Raw genomic sequence first — 18,678 nt, forward strand, 5'->3', positions numbered from 1 at the left:
ACTTTAATTATATTAGACAAATGAGCATCTCCTGAAGCTCACATGATTGGGAGAGGGGATGGCCTTCAGTGTGATGGCTGAAATCCACAAATGATTTTAATGTTGGCTCTAATTATTGCTTTATAATGTTATTTTATATAACCGGGTCGAAACTGACCCTAAAACCAGAAATTACATAATTTCAACCATAAAATAAAAAAATAAAATAAAAAAACTTCAAAAAAATAATTTTGTTGAAATAGATGATAATTGATTAAATAAATACATTTCAAATAATTATTTTATCCAATTGAAAACTAAAACATGTCGACTCTAATATAAACTACAGTTTATAGACTACGGTTTATAACCAAGACTAAGGTTATTAATTGTACAATTTAATCAACAAATTCACTTAGCTCTCATTGTTGTAAGCTGTTATTTTATTTCTTTAATTGGGATTGATTAAGTTATTATTCTATTCTGTTCTATCGTATTCTATTGTATTCAATTCTAAAATATTAATATGTCAGAGCCAGTCCAAGATTTTTCTTTCATAAATTATTTACAAAGTTCTTCTTACATAAAGCAATATTTAAAAAGAATAGCAAACACATTTCAGAAATTAAAGTAATTACTTATCTGATTATCCATCAGCACAACATGTGGATTTATTTGTTTCTGATAATATGGTTGCCATATTGGAAACCTGACTTGTGAGGCTTATAATAGTCATGACTGCTCAGGGATTTAACATGAAAGGTGACCTAGTTCTATTTTACTCTGTTTTTATGTTTAAGCAACAAAGACATTTTCAGTAAACAAGGCAGAGGAAAAAGTTCAAAATAAAATTCACTTGTAAAAGTAGCATGTCTTACTGTTGCACAAATACAGCTTTTTTTTTCATTTAACTTGTTTTGAAACATTTAAAAATTGAAAAAAAAATAAATGTTGTAGTTTGAGTAAATAGCCTGCATCCAAAATCAACCCTTCACCAAATGTGTTTATTTTGCTGGATTTCCTTCTAAATTGGTGTTTTTTTAATCACATTTTGCATTCACTAAGAGCATCGCAACCCCTGCTGTGCACTTGTTAGCAGAAAGTGCCCACAGTGTGTGTCCCAGAATTCACAGCAAGGCTTTTCAGACTTGCTGAGGCACAACCGGTGAAATCAGAAGCATAAACGGCTGCAATCAGATTAAAAAGAAGAGGTAATGACAAAAGAAATGTTTTCTTTTTTTATGAAACCCTTTAGTTTTTGCTTTATATTAATTCATATTTTACAGAATTTGCATTAAGTCAATCTTGTGATAACTTTATGACATCAAACTATTCTCAAGATCATTTGGTTGCAGAAAAAAATAACAAAAAGGAGTAAGTAGCTTTGGGTTGCCAATCAGCAAAGCATGGATGGACAATGACCTCTAAAAAATAGACAAATTATATATGGCAGAAGGTGTGTTCCTTTCCTTTGTGTGCATGTTGAGTGGATGTTAGACCACAGGTGGTGCTAGGCTCACCCCTCTGGCATGTCTCCATCAGCCGGTGAGTCGGATAGAGCTACTGTTTAGCTCTGGATATCCCTGTATGGACAAGCACGCCTTCCACTTGGGTGGCCTCGTCGAGGTTTGTAGGGGAGTCAATGACTGTTGGCACCAATGACTCCCCTTTTGTTAACCAAAGATGAAGTCCGTTCACCTTACTGGCTCTTCAGCCGGAGTGCAATGGCTCCAATGATACCAGGTGTTGCCTGTATAGCATTTATTGTATTTTACTAAACAAATAAGAAAACGACAGCTGTAAATACATTTTCAATGCAAGTTTGTTAAAGAGCTTTTTTTAAAAATTAAATTACAACATTTTTTTAAATGTACTAAAATCAAACAAATGATGCTCCACAAATATGGTTAAAAGTGTAGGAGAGTGTAAGTTACAAAAATCAGAATGTAACCACTGCAGAGGGGTAAGCAGCCCTTGTTAAAGCAGGGATTTTGGAAAACTGCTGAACCAGCAGGATCTTTTTGTTAGAGATATACTATACCTGCATCAGCTCTCTCTGAGCTCTGCTGCTGTTGACTTTACTGAATGTGCAGCTTGACCTTGTCCTGCTCCCATCCTTGAGATGGATTGCACTGAGTTTACCTAAGGTCAGCTGTGGTAGGATTCAGACTCAGTAACTATCTGCAGGGAACAGACGATCGATATTATAAACACAAGGCATAGCCTTTGATCAGTGGCATATATAGGCTTTTAAAGTTGAAAACTGCTTCAGAATAAGGACTAGAAATCCCAAGTATGCTTAAACCACAAATTACAACCATATGTTTTGATGTTTTCAAGCTAAATGCTGTGTGAAGTGAGCTCATTGTGGTGTTCGGCACCCTGCAGAGGAAGGATGAGATGAGCTGTCAATAGAGGGCGGAGCTCTGAGATTACATTTCAACAGACATTAATTTATGCATCAAAAAAAGGCTAAAATAATTATATTTCTATTTCAAGAAATACAGATGAAAAGAGAACAGATCTGAAAACTATGGATGGGAATTAAAGCTTGTAACAACATTTAGTCTTAATTTTTAGCTGTTCTTAGATTATGTTCTTTGAAGATGATCCAACAAGAAAGCTTTTTTTTAATACAATATGTTAAAATAGAAAAAGCCCAATAAGTAAAACCAAAATAAGGGGAAAAATCTTAGACTTTTGGCTGCTTCCTTCAGCAGATCATCTGCCTGCATCTAATCCTCTCCTCTGCATCCTCCTCACTCACACCTCCCACCCTCATGTCCTTCACAACCTCCTCTTTGGTCTTCCTTAAGGCCTCTTTCCTGGTAGCTCCAACCTCAGCATCCTTTTACCAACATCATCACAATCCCTCCTGTTAATGTATCCAAACCAAAACATCTAATGTGAGCTGTTTCCTCTGATAGTTTAATTCCTGATCTTATCCATACTCATTCTCCTCTTCTACCTTCAGCTCTGCCTACTGTCTCTTTTTCAGAGTCTCTAAACCAGGCATGTCCCAACTGGCCTGTGGACAACTGCATTCAAATTTCCACTGACCCGCAGGCTAAATTACATTTTAAATTGTGGGCTCTGGCTACACCGTTGTGGCCCCATCTGTGATACTTTCTACCTCACCGAGGGTCACCGCTTTCAGGACAAGTGGAAATAGGTCCCGATTTTAGGGAAATATGAAACTGTGTCTGTCTAATATACCAGGAGAATGTGGCCGTTTTCAAGGAGTTCAATATAGAGATGGACTTCCAAATAAAGACATGCTATCTTTGACTAACTAACTGGGAATGAACGGTGCAAAATATTGACAATTTGACAGTAATTTTGGTTAAAAATGTATTTAGACGTAGTTGTTTTCTATGTGAAGAAATAAAAAGTATACCATTGCAATAAAATGTTCAATGAATAGTTCATTTACATGTATCTATCCATCCATCAATCTGGCCATCTTTGCAAAAAGTTTGGACACTCAAAAAAACAACAATAAGGCTGCTCTTACTACAGTCTTCTACACATTTTCTTTTACAATTGCTGACACACATCACCCCCAAAACCTTCTTTCACCTGTTCCAACCTGCTTGCAGATCCTTCTTCACTTTTGTCCAGACTCTGTGTTGCTCTGGATTGTTGATCCTTCAAGTCATCCCCCTTCATCACCTCTGCTCCCCATAACCTCACCATTCCACTTAAGTTTCTCTCATGTGCACACAGACACATGGTGTAGAGAGATTCCTGTCTGAACTCATCTGTCCTCCTGTCAGTCATAGGAGCAAACAAAAAGCCTCGTAGTTTCAAATACATGAAGAATGCTAAATAAATATGAAATCACTCTCAGCTACTATTGCTCAGTTGTTGGGCAGGTTATTTGGGAAAGAAGAAAATGTTGCAAAAAAAGAAGGAAAACATTTCTCAAGGATACAATTTCTCATGATACAAGTCTTATATTCTTCTACCTCAACACAAGTGAGAACTGTGACAAAATTTCAGTAAATGTTTTATGCTGAACCATGATCTTGACCATGGTGGAACAAAGGGACTTAAGAGTTGTTAAATCACAAGTACATTGACACTAGACAATTGTCTGGAAGCATCAATGCTTTCTTTATTAAAGTTGACTCATTTTGCAAACAGTAGGAACAAATGCAGCCACCTCTTGCATCAGCAAGGTTTCTTTCAGATTTAATGGAAAGTTTATTCTTTTGTGAGACTTGGTTTGAATGCGTTTGTGGCAGTCTACGCAAATTCTGTCTAGCAGTTGCATGTGAAGCTTCGTCTGTAAGAAAAGGGAATCTATATTATTGTCACAATGAATATTGATTAAAAAAATCTAAATTTTATGCTTCACTTCTGACAAAGCCAGCATCATTTCTGCCGAAAGCATTCACGATGTAAAGTTTGCCGTGTTAATGGAAGATTATGTCAAAATGAAGACATTAAAACAATTGTTAAAGAGCTGCTCTCATACAAACAATAAGACCATTTATCTTGACAGCTTAAAGTTATATGTAGCTCCGTTTAGATTCAAATTCTTCTCGGAGAATTCACTGCAAGTCGAGAATAAAAAGTGTACTTTTATCACAGAGATAAGAGTCCAGAAAAGTGAGAAATAATTTGACAGCAGGATGTTAACGTTATTAAATCGACCAGCACTTAAAGAGCAAATTAAAAGACCTGTGAAGCAACCATGATTTCTGTAATAAATCAATCAATCTTTATTTCTAAAGCATTTTTTCACACAAAGACTTTGTAACACAAAGTACTTGTGGACCAAAATACATCTGGGATGTAGTCTGGGTCAGAAACCAGGTAGCCACAAATTACACAAATAGTACAGGATATGAATTGTAGAGGTTTTCCAACAGAGAAAGAAGGAAGAAATATCCTGGAAGGAGAAAAAAAAAAAAAAAAACTTTTGAAAGACTGAAAAATATATATCCTAAACGATTTATTTGATATCTTTCAAGGTTCTTTAAAAAAAAAAGTTTTTTTTTTCACTCTCGTTTTTGTCTTTCTTCTATAAGAAATTATTGTGAGCTGATGGATGCACAAGCCACTGCAATATATACAATTGTGAGGTAGAATGAAATGACCTCTTCCCTCTACCATCTAAGTCATAAATATCTTATTAGCTCAGACTGTGACACATTTTGAGGAAATACTCTCCCTTTAACCTCACATCACATTTGATTTACAAACACGCTCACAGATACTTAAGCTTTCGTCTTGTTTTCTAGCAGAGAATTTGCAGCAATGAAAAAAACTGGCTAGGCAATATCTGTCTCGGCTTTGGGGCCACACCACGTCGACCTGTTCATCTTTAAATAATTCAGAGTCATGCAGCCGGTTGTCGTGCAGTTGAAATGGCTGCTTGTAAAGTGTGAGACAGACAGAGGCCTCATGAAAATGTAAGTAGCTGTGCTGCAATAGAAGTTCAAGGAGCAGCTTCTCCATTCAAAAGATAGTTGAATGAAGATAAATCAAGTTACAGTAGGAAAAGACATGCATTGATGCTCTAAAAATGATTTTTGGCTGAGCTATAAACTCTAATGGATTATTTCAGTGAATCGTGCCAAGAGTTGAGCCACTTGTGGAGGTTGATGAGCTGCAAACTTTGAGGGAGACATTGTGTAGAGCTGAAACGAGTGAATGGGTTCAAGTAAAGAGTCTCAAAGTGAGGATGACAAAGAAGTTAGGATTTAAAGAACAGAAAGCTGATCGGCTTTAAACAAAAAGATTGTGTTCAAGGCTACCGTTAAATATGAACCCCCATTCAGTCTGCATTTGTTCATGTTAAGTATGTGTTTCATGGCTGTGTAGTATGTGGAGGCAGAAGTCACATACTTTGAATTTAGCTTTAACAATGCCACTTTCTTTAAGTAAAAAGCTGCTGAAGAAAAGGAGAAAAACTTAATGAACACAATTTATCTTAATTCTGTCTGTTAAAAAATTATCATATAAATTGAACAGTGTTAAAAATATTCCCTAATACATACAGGTCTGTACTCTTGTATTTAATGTTTAATGAAACATTGGCATTAGCACACAATGACTCATGTTTATAACTTTTCAAACAAAGTCAATTATCTCAGCTACACAAATTGTTGGAAATCCTTGAACATTTCTGTCAACTTTTTGTTTTCTTGCTCTTCAGTCAGTGTTTGAAGTAGCTTTGGAGTTTTACTTTTTATTGTAATTTTATTTAATGCCAGAGTATTTGTTAGTTCATTCTCCTTCTCTCACCAAACTGTTTATAAGTTACAAGGGTGAATTGAATAATTTTAACAATGATCTGCTTCATCTCATAATTTGTGGTTATTGAATCGATTCATAGTTGATGTTGGTCCTTTTTGAACGATCAGATTTGCTCCAATTTATTGACCTAAATACAATCAGCATAAGGGATAATTAATTACATTAATTATTGATGTATTTAATTTTGAAATTATGTTTCAATGTAATTGGTCAAATTGATTTGATTAACAACTTGATATAGATGATCAATTTTGTTGGATTATGAAAATATAAATTGATTTATGGATTAATCAATAATCTGTTAAACCTCTAATAAACACATATTTATTTTCACCAAACAAGGGTAAGCAGTCTAAATAACTAGAACATACCAGATCCAGATCACTTACTGTTATGCAAATTAATTTAAGTAAAAGAGAAAAAAATATTAAATCTATACATATTTTTGTTTCAGTTGAAACTGTGGGATTTATCTGATTAAATACAGTAGTAGTTAATCTATTTGAATCCTGCCCCCCCCACACACACATCGTGGTAAGTCTACACAGTTTTCTTCACATAAAGGTAGTTTAATATAGAACCAACTCTACCTGACTTAGACACATTTTTTTCATCAAATTAAACTATACATATAACATGCTTTTTGCAGATTGAATAAGAGGTGGTTCGGTGATGAATCATTATTTTACTCTTGCTCTATGCTTCTTTTGCTGTCATGAAAATTGACAAAAGGATTTACCATACCCGTTGTGTTTCATTTAGTGAAAATTGAACAGATGTTTTTTTTTCTCCCATTTTTCTGTCTGTCTTTTCAAAAGACTCCATGTCTGCTTGGTTCCTTTATGTAAGCTGAAGTGGTTGGGCTCATGCTTGTATCGTTTCCTTTTTACTTAAAGATATGCAGTACTATTAAAACCACAACAAAAAAGCACAAAATTATTACAGGAGGGCACAATTCTGTGCTTTCATTAGCTGGTCCAGCTGTTAAAAGCGATATAACACCAAAACCGAATCAATCCCAAACAGAACTTTCATACCAGATTGTCCTGTTTAACAATTACCACCACGGGACCTACAGGCTACTGGGGGAAAGTTGATAATTCTTGGTGGAAGGAAATATGTTTGTAAGTATAGAAACAAAAGAGGATAGAGTAGGAACTTTGAATGTTGAGACTTTTGACAAGAAAACCAGAGAGTTAGCCAACATGGTGGAAAGAGATTTTTAGCAGGTTTAAGATGTTTTATCACAGAGCGGATGGAAAGGGGGAAAAGTTGGAATGATCCCAAAGGAGGCGTTAGCCAAGAATGTTCTGGAGGGGAAGACACCTTAACCCTTCCGCTCTCTTTGGGGTCCAGATGACTCCAACCACATATTGATATGTGATTTCTTCCATGACAAATGTGGACAGGATTTTATGTCTGTCATGGACATTAGTGAAACTCAAAAATCAAAGATAAAAAAAAGTTCAGCGCACTGTCTTGGGGGGTCCAGATAACCCCACTTTTAATGTAAACAAACTAAGGAGAGCGGAAGGGTTACGATATAGGCGGAAGAGTCTGAAGCCCAAGTTGAAGGTGTGATGGTGAATGTTGTCAATGGTCATGCCACCCAGGTAGTGGTATTGCCATGAGCAAATGGACAAAGGTTGAGGATTTTAATTATTCGGATAAACAGTGAGAGTGGGAAAGAGAAGAAGAAGTGTCAGCAAAAATGGTTGGAACGTTGGAAAGTTTCAGGTGTGGTGAAAAGAGAGGTGTAGCACATTGTGGCGAGATCTGCCATGTTGTTTGTTTAAAGATATAAAGAGAGGATGCAGAGCTGGAGGTAGCAGACGAAGACATTGAGGTTCTCTATAGGAAGGACAAATTGTTGTGCAGTTAAATCCAGGGCAGCATATTGAGATGGTTTGGATACCTGGAGAGAAGGGTCAGTTATTATGTCAGTAACGGCATGTTGACTAGGAAAGAGGCCTGGAGTGTCAAGATTCTGTGCTTTGGGTTTTTTAGTCCTTGTGTTATGTTGTTTTTCCTGTCAGTCTCAGTATGTTCAGGTTAATCATCCACAGCTGTCTTCATTTAGTTAATCAACCTCAGTGTATTTCAGTGTCTGGTTTTTCGGGTCATCTGTTCTGTTTTGTCACCATTTTGGTCTCTTTGGATATTTATCATGTTTTGATTAATTTATTAAATATTTTAAGTTCCCGTCACCAAGCCTGGTCTCCTGCATTTTTTATCCTCCACCACAGCTTTCTGACAGAGGAAAACCAAAGGGAAGGTTTTATGGATGAAGGAGGGCATGAGTGTGGTTGGTGTGAGTGAGGACTATGTAAAGGAAAGGGACAGTTTGGCTTTATTTTCACTGAATGGTCCAGTAAGTCCAGTCTGATGTTTTAAGAGTTTCTATTGTAAAATGGACACATTAAACAGTACCGAACCATAGTTCTTGGGGGTTCTCATCGGTTTTAGGTTCATGAAAAAGTGGAACAGAATGGTTGGGAGGGAGTTGCTGAAGTCATCCGTTGATTGAGTTCTGACATTAGAAAGCGCCAATAAAGCTAACATTTTCAACATTCTTTCAAAGAACATTACGATTTTCTGATACACAATGTGCCAGAAGTAAAACGATTAAAATATGAGCTGCTAGATGACCTTTATTGTTGTTGATTTTCTAATCGTCGTGCTACAATGATGCAATGATACGTTAGCGGTCGACACCACGCACGTACAGTCAAAACAAACTGCTCAGTGGAAGCAATGCTTAACTAAGTGGAAACTCTTTCCAGAATTAACCGGACCATACCATACGACTCCTTACCGTACCATAACCTACTGGACCGCTCAGTGGAAATGAGGCTTAAGAGGCTGATGTTTCGCTATAGAGACCCCTAAAGGGGGCAGCTGAGAGTATGTGTAGACACTCTCATTTCATGCATTTAAAATGTAATTTAAGAAATAAACAGTCACAGATTTTTTTGAGAACCGACTCACAGGGTACAGACAAAAACTTAAAATGAAATAAATGACAATAACTTTCCTTTCACTTTTCTTGTATCCTGTCAGCTACTGATCCAACACCAACTATAATACTATCGTGGACAATTTAACTACAAATCACCAACTTTGTCAGACTGATGAGAACAGTTTTTTGTTGACGCCCCAGGTCTCCCCCTCCTTTAATTGACACGTTGTGAATGATTTATTATTGTATTAATTGACTGATTTATTGTTTGTGGCAAATTAAATGTCCTGGGATTCCTACTAAGACTTGGAGAGTTGAGAGACATTTCACTGCATGATGGACAGCTTGCAGCTCCAGGGTAGGAGGCTGTTCAAATACAAAGATAGCAGACATTTTGTCGTGAAAATGCTCATCTTATTTGTCCTTTTTTGGGTGATCAAGAAGGAATGGAGAATGGAAGAGAGAACATTTCAAACGTACTGCAGTAAATGACTGCATGAGCTCCAGTGAAGATGTACAGCTTTAGTGAGTGTGTTTATAAGACAAATACACTGTGAAGAAAATAGCAGCTCACATATACAGTACAAACATATACTGTAAAACAAATATCTTCAGCTATTCTGCCTCATTCTTCTGCTGTCAAAGCTGTTCTGTTGCAACAAACTTACTCTGTAATGTCACTGCTGTCACTAAAAACGGACATAAACACTGAAACTGTGCACTTTTTATGTGGAAACAGGAATTGTTAGAGTTTAGAAATGGAAAAACTTTCACAGCTGAGTGACAGTCTCTTTGATTAACCTGCCTTCCTTTGTTTGTCACCCTGCTGCAATCCTCTAAACTGTCAAATGTGTTCTCTCTCCTTTCAAACACAAATATTGCATAGGAAAAAATACAATATAAACACATTTTTAAAATCCTTTTCATCTGCAATTGTTTGTATATTTTGGACAATCAGTGTAATCAGATTTAAAATTATTTTTTTACCTTGCCATTTTTGTCCAAAGTAAACTCTTAATACACAGACACAGTTTTTATCTTTTTTTCCTTTTCCTTGACACCTTTTAAGTTTTGGATGTCCAACACAATACACACAGTGAAACTCGCTATTTCCTGCATAAATGTGTAACTTTCTTGAGTCTGTTGGGCTTCTAGAAGCATCTTTGATTGTGATTCCCTCTCAGTTTGTTTTTCAGTGTGGAAAAATCGCCACATGCGCACAGTGACCAACTACTTCATCGTGAACCTCTCCTTTGCGGACGTTTTGGTCACCATCATCTGCCTGCCTGCGAGTCTTGTGGTCGACATCACAGAAACATGGTTTTTCGGAAACACACTCTGTAAAGTCGTCCCTTATCTTCAGGTAAGAGGTCATGATGTTTTTTTCCTTTTATTCATATTTTTACCACAAAAGTTAAATTTCTTGTTTTCTTGCGCATGTCATATTAGCTTTTTACCTGCTGCACATCTCAAGATTTCAAACTAAACAGACTGAGCCTGCCATAAAACAAGGCGGTGGTGAAAAAACATTTTTAGTTTGTTTCCTTTTTTCATTTATGTATGGAGATATCATTTTGTTTTGCGTATCAGATTATAAGCCTGTGCTATCTACGATGAGTCTCGTGGTCAATTATTGCTCTTTTCTTTGTCTTGTGGCTCGTATTGATCTGTGCTGAAAGAATGAGCTCCGTCTTTCTCTGTCAAATGGAGCTAAGCTGATTATGTTTGATCGAAATAAATTTCAAGATATGATTAAGTCAGAAACTCTTTATGAGTATGAAAGGTGGATCTGAAATCACAAAAAAAAGCATTTACATCAAATGTGAAATAAAGCCAAGCTCCATGTTCTTCATGGAATTAATATTTCCGACTCTCTATGATGTCTTATTTACCATGTTGACGGTTTTAACTGCCATTGCTACTTTTGTATTTGCCTCCTGCTGGTTTGTTGGAACCTGGAAAGTCTAATTTGGCACATCATTTCATGTGACACTTTTGGTTGACGTCCTAAGCAGTGCTGTTCCTGAATCTTATATGACTGCAAATACCTCGAAGGAGAACATAGCAGGGTGCAAAACAAGCTAAAATAGCTGGTGCTATTTTAATAAAAGTCTTTATTTTAATCAAACGCTTTTAAAAGGATTAAATTCAGCCTTGAACTGTCTACATTGTGCATGAAGATTAATTATGACAAGTGAAAATATTGGTTTTGTATCATAGCTATAATATAAACATGCACACTCTTGAAGGAAAGTCCATCAAAACTCATATATATTCTTTAACAACCAGCTGCAGAGCTCTCTGAAAATTGACATTAGTTCATCTTTGCACATTAAACAACTCTCAAAAACTCCATTCTTTAATGCAACATTTTCCTCAGATTGTGGGGTGAAGCAAGCAGCAAATAATGTAAAACAATATTAGTCAAGCTGAGGTCACGCCAGCTGAGTAGAAGATTGCAGGAAAAGTAAAACCTAGTTGGACTGTAAAAAGCTGCCGGAGTATTCATTAGACGTGTTCATGTGCAGTAATACAAAACTTTTAAGGCAAAGGACATTATTTGTAAAGGGGCTTTGGTGGCCTCAGCCAGCAAGTTTTTAGGCAGCAAAAGCTTTATTTTAAATGTTCAACTTCAAGTGTCGGGTCTAAACTTAAGGTGAGTGCTCGCATTGCAGGAAATGGACAGTAAAAATGAAAAGTGCTCCGTCTTTAGCACAAGAAGCTTAAATAAGACTCTAAAATAAAAGAAGGAAAAATGAGGTATGAACATAATTTAGAAATGTGTCTTTTTTATGTCAATTTGTTTAAAGACAAAACATAGCAAATTAATAAAATATATCTCAATAAAAATACTATTAATGTACTATGATTTGCAAATAAATACGTTTCAGTCTTATTATTGTTGTCTTACATTCCAGGTGTGTGAGCCGGACAAACTTTATGAAAATACATCATATTGCAATCATTTTTATTTTACCTGGTCCCTTAAAGACCCACAATATAAACATGAATGAATCTTCAGATGACATCTAAAGATTTGATATGAAATAATTAATAATGTTTTCAAGCTTCAGACTTTGTCTGGCAACCAAGATTATTTTTGTTGAGTTAAAAGTTACATTTTTACGTTTTATTTTAGTTTTTATTTATTTATTTTTTTTAAGTAGCATCCTTTTTGTGAAATTCTAGTATTGAGCAGAACATATTTTCACTACATTTATGATTAACAGTGGTAGATTCACAAATGTGCATTGTTGATAATCCCCCAAGGTGATTTTAATAGGGTGGCATGGAAAGTCATGGTAAAAAAAAAAAAAAAAACAACTACCAGTGCTGAACAATTACTTACACTTTATTTGAGCCTAATTAGTTTATAATTTAAGCTTTTATATGAAATAATACCTTGTAGGCTGGTTACCTGGTCCGTAATCTTTCTTAAAATTACTCAGAAGTAAATCTTAACAGGGTTGGTCTGTGTCTTCACCTCAGGGATTAAGACATGTTTTATATAACATCCTTTGACAGTGTCAATTTATGCATTTACTTATTCTTATATGTCGGTAATACTAACTTGTCTAATGTTGAAGAGTACAAAAAATAAAAAACAGTTTGAACTGATTTTGCCAACTTTTCAAATATTCGTTGCATTTTTATTAATTATAAAAGTTGATAAATTAAAAGTTAGCATACATTTTAAAAAGGAATTATAAAATGTAACATTTTAAATAAGACTGTTAAATGCAATTGTAAACAGTAAAAAAATGAAACTTTACAAATAGTTATATATTAAGGTTAAATCTAAAACTTTATTCTAAAGGTTTCAAGTATTTGCTAGCTTAGCCACGCCCACCAGCGGCGTCTTAATAAGTGAGCTGCGCCCCCACTGCTCTACTAAAACGCTCTAGTCTTTACTATCATCAGTTTCCGGTTTATTTGAGCTAGAAATCACACAAATGTGACTATGTGGGAAAAAAAATGTTTTAACTCCCTGTAATTCCAGTAAAAGGCATTACTCTCTGGGCGAGTGGAAAGCTCCTCCCTCAGGTGGATGAGTTCAAGTATCTTGGAGTCTTGTTCTTTACTAAGGGAAAATCAACAGAGGATTGCTTCTCACTTTCGATTTTGGTTTACATCTCTTTACGACAAAATTTGAGGACAGCTTGTTTATAAAGTATCAAATGACCACCAAGCACCGTTTCATCAAGGAAATAAGGGGTTTAGTGAAAATTATTTAACCAATCAAAATGTTTCCTTGGGTAAAAAAGAAAAAAAAATAGCTCTAGCTCTGAAAACTAAGTAGACATTAAAATTCCAGTCATCTCGGACATCCTGGAATTGGAAAAGCGTCTCAAACGGGAAGCTTCCCGTTCAACAGCAGACCTGATTCCAGTTCCAGTTTCACACATCAGACTTCTTTAAAGTGTTCTTCACAGCGAGACAGCTGTGCAATTTAGATAACACTGAAAGTCGCTGTGTGCTCTGAGAAAACAGTGACATGGAGAAAAATGTTGCTGATCTTCATGTCTGTCCCAGACTGCCTGAAACCGGCTCATCTGTGCACAGACTTCAATGTCCCCGAGATGTGGAGAACAGTTTCTAAAAACCATCTACCAGTATTAAAACTGATAGACTGGAACACCATTATTGGCACTGGTTAGTCACAGAGAAAAAAAACATTATGGAATGTATTTCTCTGATAATTTAAAGTTAATATTTTAACATCTGTACAGTTCATGAGACAAATGAAATTATGAAATAAAATACTAAGAGAATGAAGTTTTTCTAAAGCTTTTGCTCTTCACTTTTTGGTCCACCAACCTTAGCTATCCACTTGTTCAGTTGCCTCTAAACACTTTGAAATTTAAAGCTTTGTTGGCTTATTCTAGGCTATAAATTGAAAAAAAAAATGATAGAAATAAAATGAAAAGGGATTTTCTTGTCCTCTGCAAGGACTATTGCAGGTGTCCTTGCATCATTATATTTTCTGAGTAATCATGAGCTCAGTCACTGTGAGTCTTTAAGGCAAATGAAAAAATGAAATTAACGTTACGCCAAATTACATTTTAGATTATTATGGCCCATATAATGAGATTCTTGTCGGCATAAATGTTTTATATGAATGCAGAAATACAATTATTATTAGAAATATATTTTAATGCATTTATGCAAAAACTATCACGCAAGCATCATTAAAAAACATGAGCGTATTTACCTCCTACAAAGTAATCAAACATTCCCCCAGACTGCAGCAGAGCATTGAGGTGATTAATTTACAATATCTAGAGCAGGCACTTCTCTGAGGTCATCTATAGACATTGCAGCTCATTTTGATTATTATACCAATACGTATGCCGTATTTAAAGATATTTTGGTTGTTTTCTCCTTCACCAGATGTAGTTTAATACCAAAGAACAGAGTTTTCATTTTATGATTATTTTATCCCCAATTCCAATCAGTATAAAATTTTCAGTAAAACGATTTCTAAAAAATGAATTAAAGCAATAAAATAAAACAAACAAGCAACATAGTTAACTTGTGATTGATTTTTTTTTTCTTATTCTTAAACCTTTATGTATAGAAGGTTTATCTTGAACCAAAATAAAAAGGAAAAAGGTCATTAAAGCAATTGAAAACTATAAATGAATAGCCTTGCTGTGAAGAGACATCACTGCAGATGAGATTTTGCAGATGGAATTTACAACATGGCATTGAAAACTAAACTTAAAGTTCAAGTATTTAGCTATTCGAGAGGGAATTTGTATTAAACTGTTTAATTTTTTTAAGAATGACAGAAAAAAATTCTACTATAACTCTGTCTATCTTTAGATAACGAAACTTTTGGTCAGTTTAAGTGCTCATTGGCGTTAAAAGTCTTGTCGAGGAAGAATGACCCCTGACCCCTGGAGCTCATTAGGCTTTTAACCACCAATGTGTTTTCCACATAAGGCAAAAGGGTCATGTTCAATAAACCGTGTTAGAGCTGAACTTTACCCTCATTCTATAACTTCTAATAAGTCTGTAGTTTAACCTTAAACATATTTAAAGTTCCCACTTACAGTATTTTAATCAAATTGTAAAATGTATTTATTTGGTGACTATCGTATGTGTCAAAGAAACACTGACATCAACTTTGGCTGCATTAAAAAATCGTGTTCCCAGAACGATCATGTTTCTTCTTAGCACCTTTTTTTTTTTGTCTCTCCTCAACAGACAATCTCTGTTTGTGTGTCAGTTCTGACACTGAGCTGCATCGCCCAGGACCGTTGGTATGCGATCTGTCACCCGCTCATGTTCAAGAGCACAGCCAAGAGGGCTCGCAAGAGTATTGTTGCCATCTGGGTCGTGTCGTGCATAATCATGATTCCTCAGGCCATCGTGATGGAGTGCAGCAGTCTGCTGCCTGAACTTACAAACAAAACCAGCCTGTTCACAGTATGCGACGAACACTGGGGAGGTTAGTGCTCTCTAAATGTGTCAAAGCATTTTGATGTTTCAGTTTTTCAGAGGCCAAACTGTGTCCACGTTAATTACCTAGAGAATTACCTCAGTTGGCTTTCTTTTTTATGTTCATTCTGTTTGCAGAAAAGTATAAATGAATGTATATATCAACAATTTTAAATTTTCAACCCATCATCTTTCTCAGTGACTTTCAGGACATTACTTTTTGGAAAAGTTGGATTCACATCAACTTGCTGTCTTTTAGCCCACTTGTCACTTACGATCAAAACAACTCGCTAACAAGTGACAAGAAAATATGCGACAATCAATGTGCGTCCGTCCACTCAAAGTCAGCTGCCAAAGAGAAACAGAAATGAATGTAGAAAACGGATATTTTCGGTCTGCCGCACCACTAATCCAAATACAGATGCCAAATAATCTTTATTGTCTGAGTCTTTATGTATTATTCTCTCCATTGTTAGTATTACAAACATCAATTGATCACCTAAACTTTTGTGTATTGAGTTGCCAACTTTTCTTCTTTTCCCAGATGAGATCTACCCAAAGGTTTATCACACCTGCTTCTTCATCGTTACCTACTTTGCACCTTTGTGCCTGATGGTTCTGGCATATATTCAGATATGCCACAAGCTCTGGTGCCAGCAGGTGTGTGCACAAAAGTTACCTGTTTCTTTACGAAGAGACTCATCGGGGAACTTTACTCGCTTCAGCGAACAGCTCAGATTTTCCTAGATTTGGGATGTGGATCTGATTGAGCATGTTGTAGAATCAAGCATAAACTTGAATGAGGAGGCCATTCCAGAAACCAAAACGTGATTAAGAAACAAAAAGAAATTAAATATTTGAGTAGTAATGTCACAAAATCAAACTGAAATTAAATAGAAAAACTTGAAATAGGTAGATATTATGGGAATGGACATCACCGAGGGGATGATGACATTTGTTCACCTTTGGTATGACTGTATCTTACTACAAAAGATAATTCTTTAACCTTCTGGTCACAGTCAATGCAAAAGTTCAGTGATCGCTCAATCAACTGTTCACCACAGTTTGGACACAACGACCTTCTAAACTCAAAAGTCATCATTCAATCAGTGATGTCCCACAATACCTACCTTTTCTGTGATTTTTTTTTCTTTTTTTTAACATTTCATTTTGATTTCTGGAAATTACTTTTTTATTCCAAAAACATTTTTTTTAGCATTTTTTTTAATATAATGCTGTTTTGCCTTTTTAATTGTAGTGATGTTTAATTTGTTTTTAGGTTGTGCGATTTAATGATGCAATTTGGACTTCAGGGCCACCATAGACATGTTCTAGGAAAATTAAATCTAGAGATGAAAATACAAAATGAATTGGTAATAAAAATGTTTTATATGACCATGTTTTAAAGTTAGTTTCCTTTGAAATAAACAAAATGATTAAATGAAAATTGTATTACATCAATAAAATTATTTCAATAATTGGCCACATTTTGGTAGGGAAATTGCTTTTGATATGCAGGTTTGGTCTCAGTTTTCATTTTGTTCAGTGCATCTGGCAACATTGAGACAATGGGGTACTTTTCTAATAGAGCATCCCATTTTTACAACCTTCTATAAAAAAGAAGGTGGAACTTGTCAAGTTACATCTAAATGTAGCTAAAATAAACACGCGAGAGCCTCTTGCAATCAGCAAAAAGCTCCCTTTTCCCACTATATTTTGCATCTTTATATTAAGTAAATGTGACTCATAATGTTTCTTGTTGACAGAAACCTCAGCAGCAGTGGAACAGCCTCTGGGGGTCTCTACTTTTGACACACTTTGAAATGTTGGTTTAACTAGAGGGGCTGTTGCTGTGCTGTTGAATGTGTCAGGAAATCACGGAATAAAAGCAGAAGAACAATAAAAAGTGAACTAACTCATTAAAATAAATATCTGGATGAAATGGAAGAAGACACCCTAGAAAGAACCAAATTGCAGGAAATGCACCTCGAGGGAAATTGAGCTCATGGATGTTTGTTTTTCTTGCTATTTTAGATTAGAAATGTTGTCAAATGGACTAGACTTTTCTTACTATCCATTGATTAAAATGATGAAAAAAAAATGTAACTCTAACTGCAATCCTTTCATTAATCTCTCTCAGCTTTGAGGGGCGATATATCTGGCTCATCTAGAACTTGCCAAAGGCACAGATGATAATTACTTTTAGAGAGAAACTAAAGAGGAAATACGTTTTTTTTTTCTTTTTAGTTTGATTAAAGTTCCATAAGAATTGCTTGCAAGTCAGCAGAGTAAAACCTTAAATTCCCACCTTGAACTTAAAACCTTGCTTCACAGCGAAGTTACAAACTAAACAGAACTGTGTCTAATTAATGTGGGTCTAAGGTCCTTTCTGCTTATGGTATCTCATTTTAATCACCAGATTCCTGGAAACACATCAGTGATTCAGAGGAAATGGAAGTCCATCCAGTGCTCGGCTCCAAGTGCGGCTCTCGGCGAGGCGGCGAGGGTCAGGACCAGCACAGTCTGTGCAGAGATCAAGCAAGTCAGAGCCAGACGCAAAACAGCTCGCATGCTGATTGTGGTGCTCTTTGTTTTCGCTCTGTGCTACTTACCAATCAGCGTCCTCAATATTATGAAAAGGTAAGAACCTCTTCAGCTCGCCTGCCTCTGAAAGCCAACAAGAGCAGAATCGCATTAGAGCTTCCAAAAGATCCACTCTCTTTCTTCACATGTAGTGATTGAGGCTGAATATTTCAAGCGCTGATTATTTTGTGTATTATGATGATGTCGGCTGTACAAGAGTGCATCCTTCAACTAACCTTTTTTGTATTTTCTTTTTTCTACAGAGTTTTGGGCTCCTTTAAGAACACAAACGATAGAGAGACAGTGTATGCATGGTTCACCTTCTCTCACTGGCTCATATATGCGAACAGTGCAGCCAACCCCATCATCTATAACTTCTTGAGTGGTGAGTTTTTGTCTCCTGTTCTTTATCTGCCTGGTCTCAGAAAGTTTAGTTTAGAAAAATA

General features: G+C 35.8%; 1 protein-coding gene across 1 annotated transcript in view; it reads left to right on the forward strand.

Moving 5' to 3' along the window:
- Positions 1-18,678, forward strand: part of hcrtr2 (hypocretin (orexin) receptor 2) — a 35,144-nt gene that overhangs the window by 13,679 nt on the left and 2,787 nt on the right. Inside the window, exons 2-6 of the mRNA XM_024297878.2 lie at positions 10,390-10,568; positions 15,416-15,659; positions 16,194-16,309; positions 18,069-18,289; positions 18,496-18,617. Of these exons, the coding sequence (XP_024153646.1) occupies positions 10,390-10,568; positions 15,416-15,659; positions 16,194-16,309; positions 18,069-18,289; positions 18,496-18,617 (882 nt within the window). The remainder of the gene's footprint in view (positions 1-10,389; positions 10,569-15,415; positions 15,660-16,193; positions 16,310-18,068; positions 18,290-18,495; positions 18,618-18,678) is intronic.

The sequence above is a fragment of the Oryzias melastigma genome, linkage group LG15 (genome assembly GCF_002922805.2).
Source record: "Oryzias melastigma strain HK-1 linkage group LG15, ASM292280v2, whole genome shotgun sequence".
Lineage (NCBI taxonomy): Eukaryota > Metazoa > Chordata > Actinopteri > Beloniformes > Adrianichthyidae > Oryzias > Oryzias melastigma.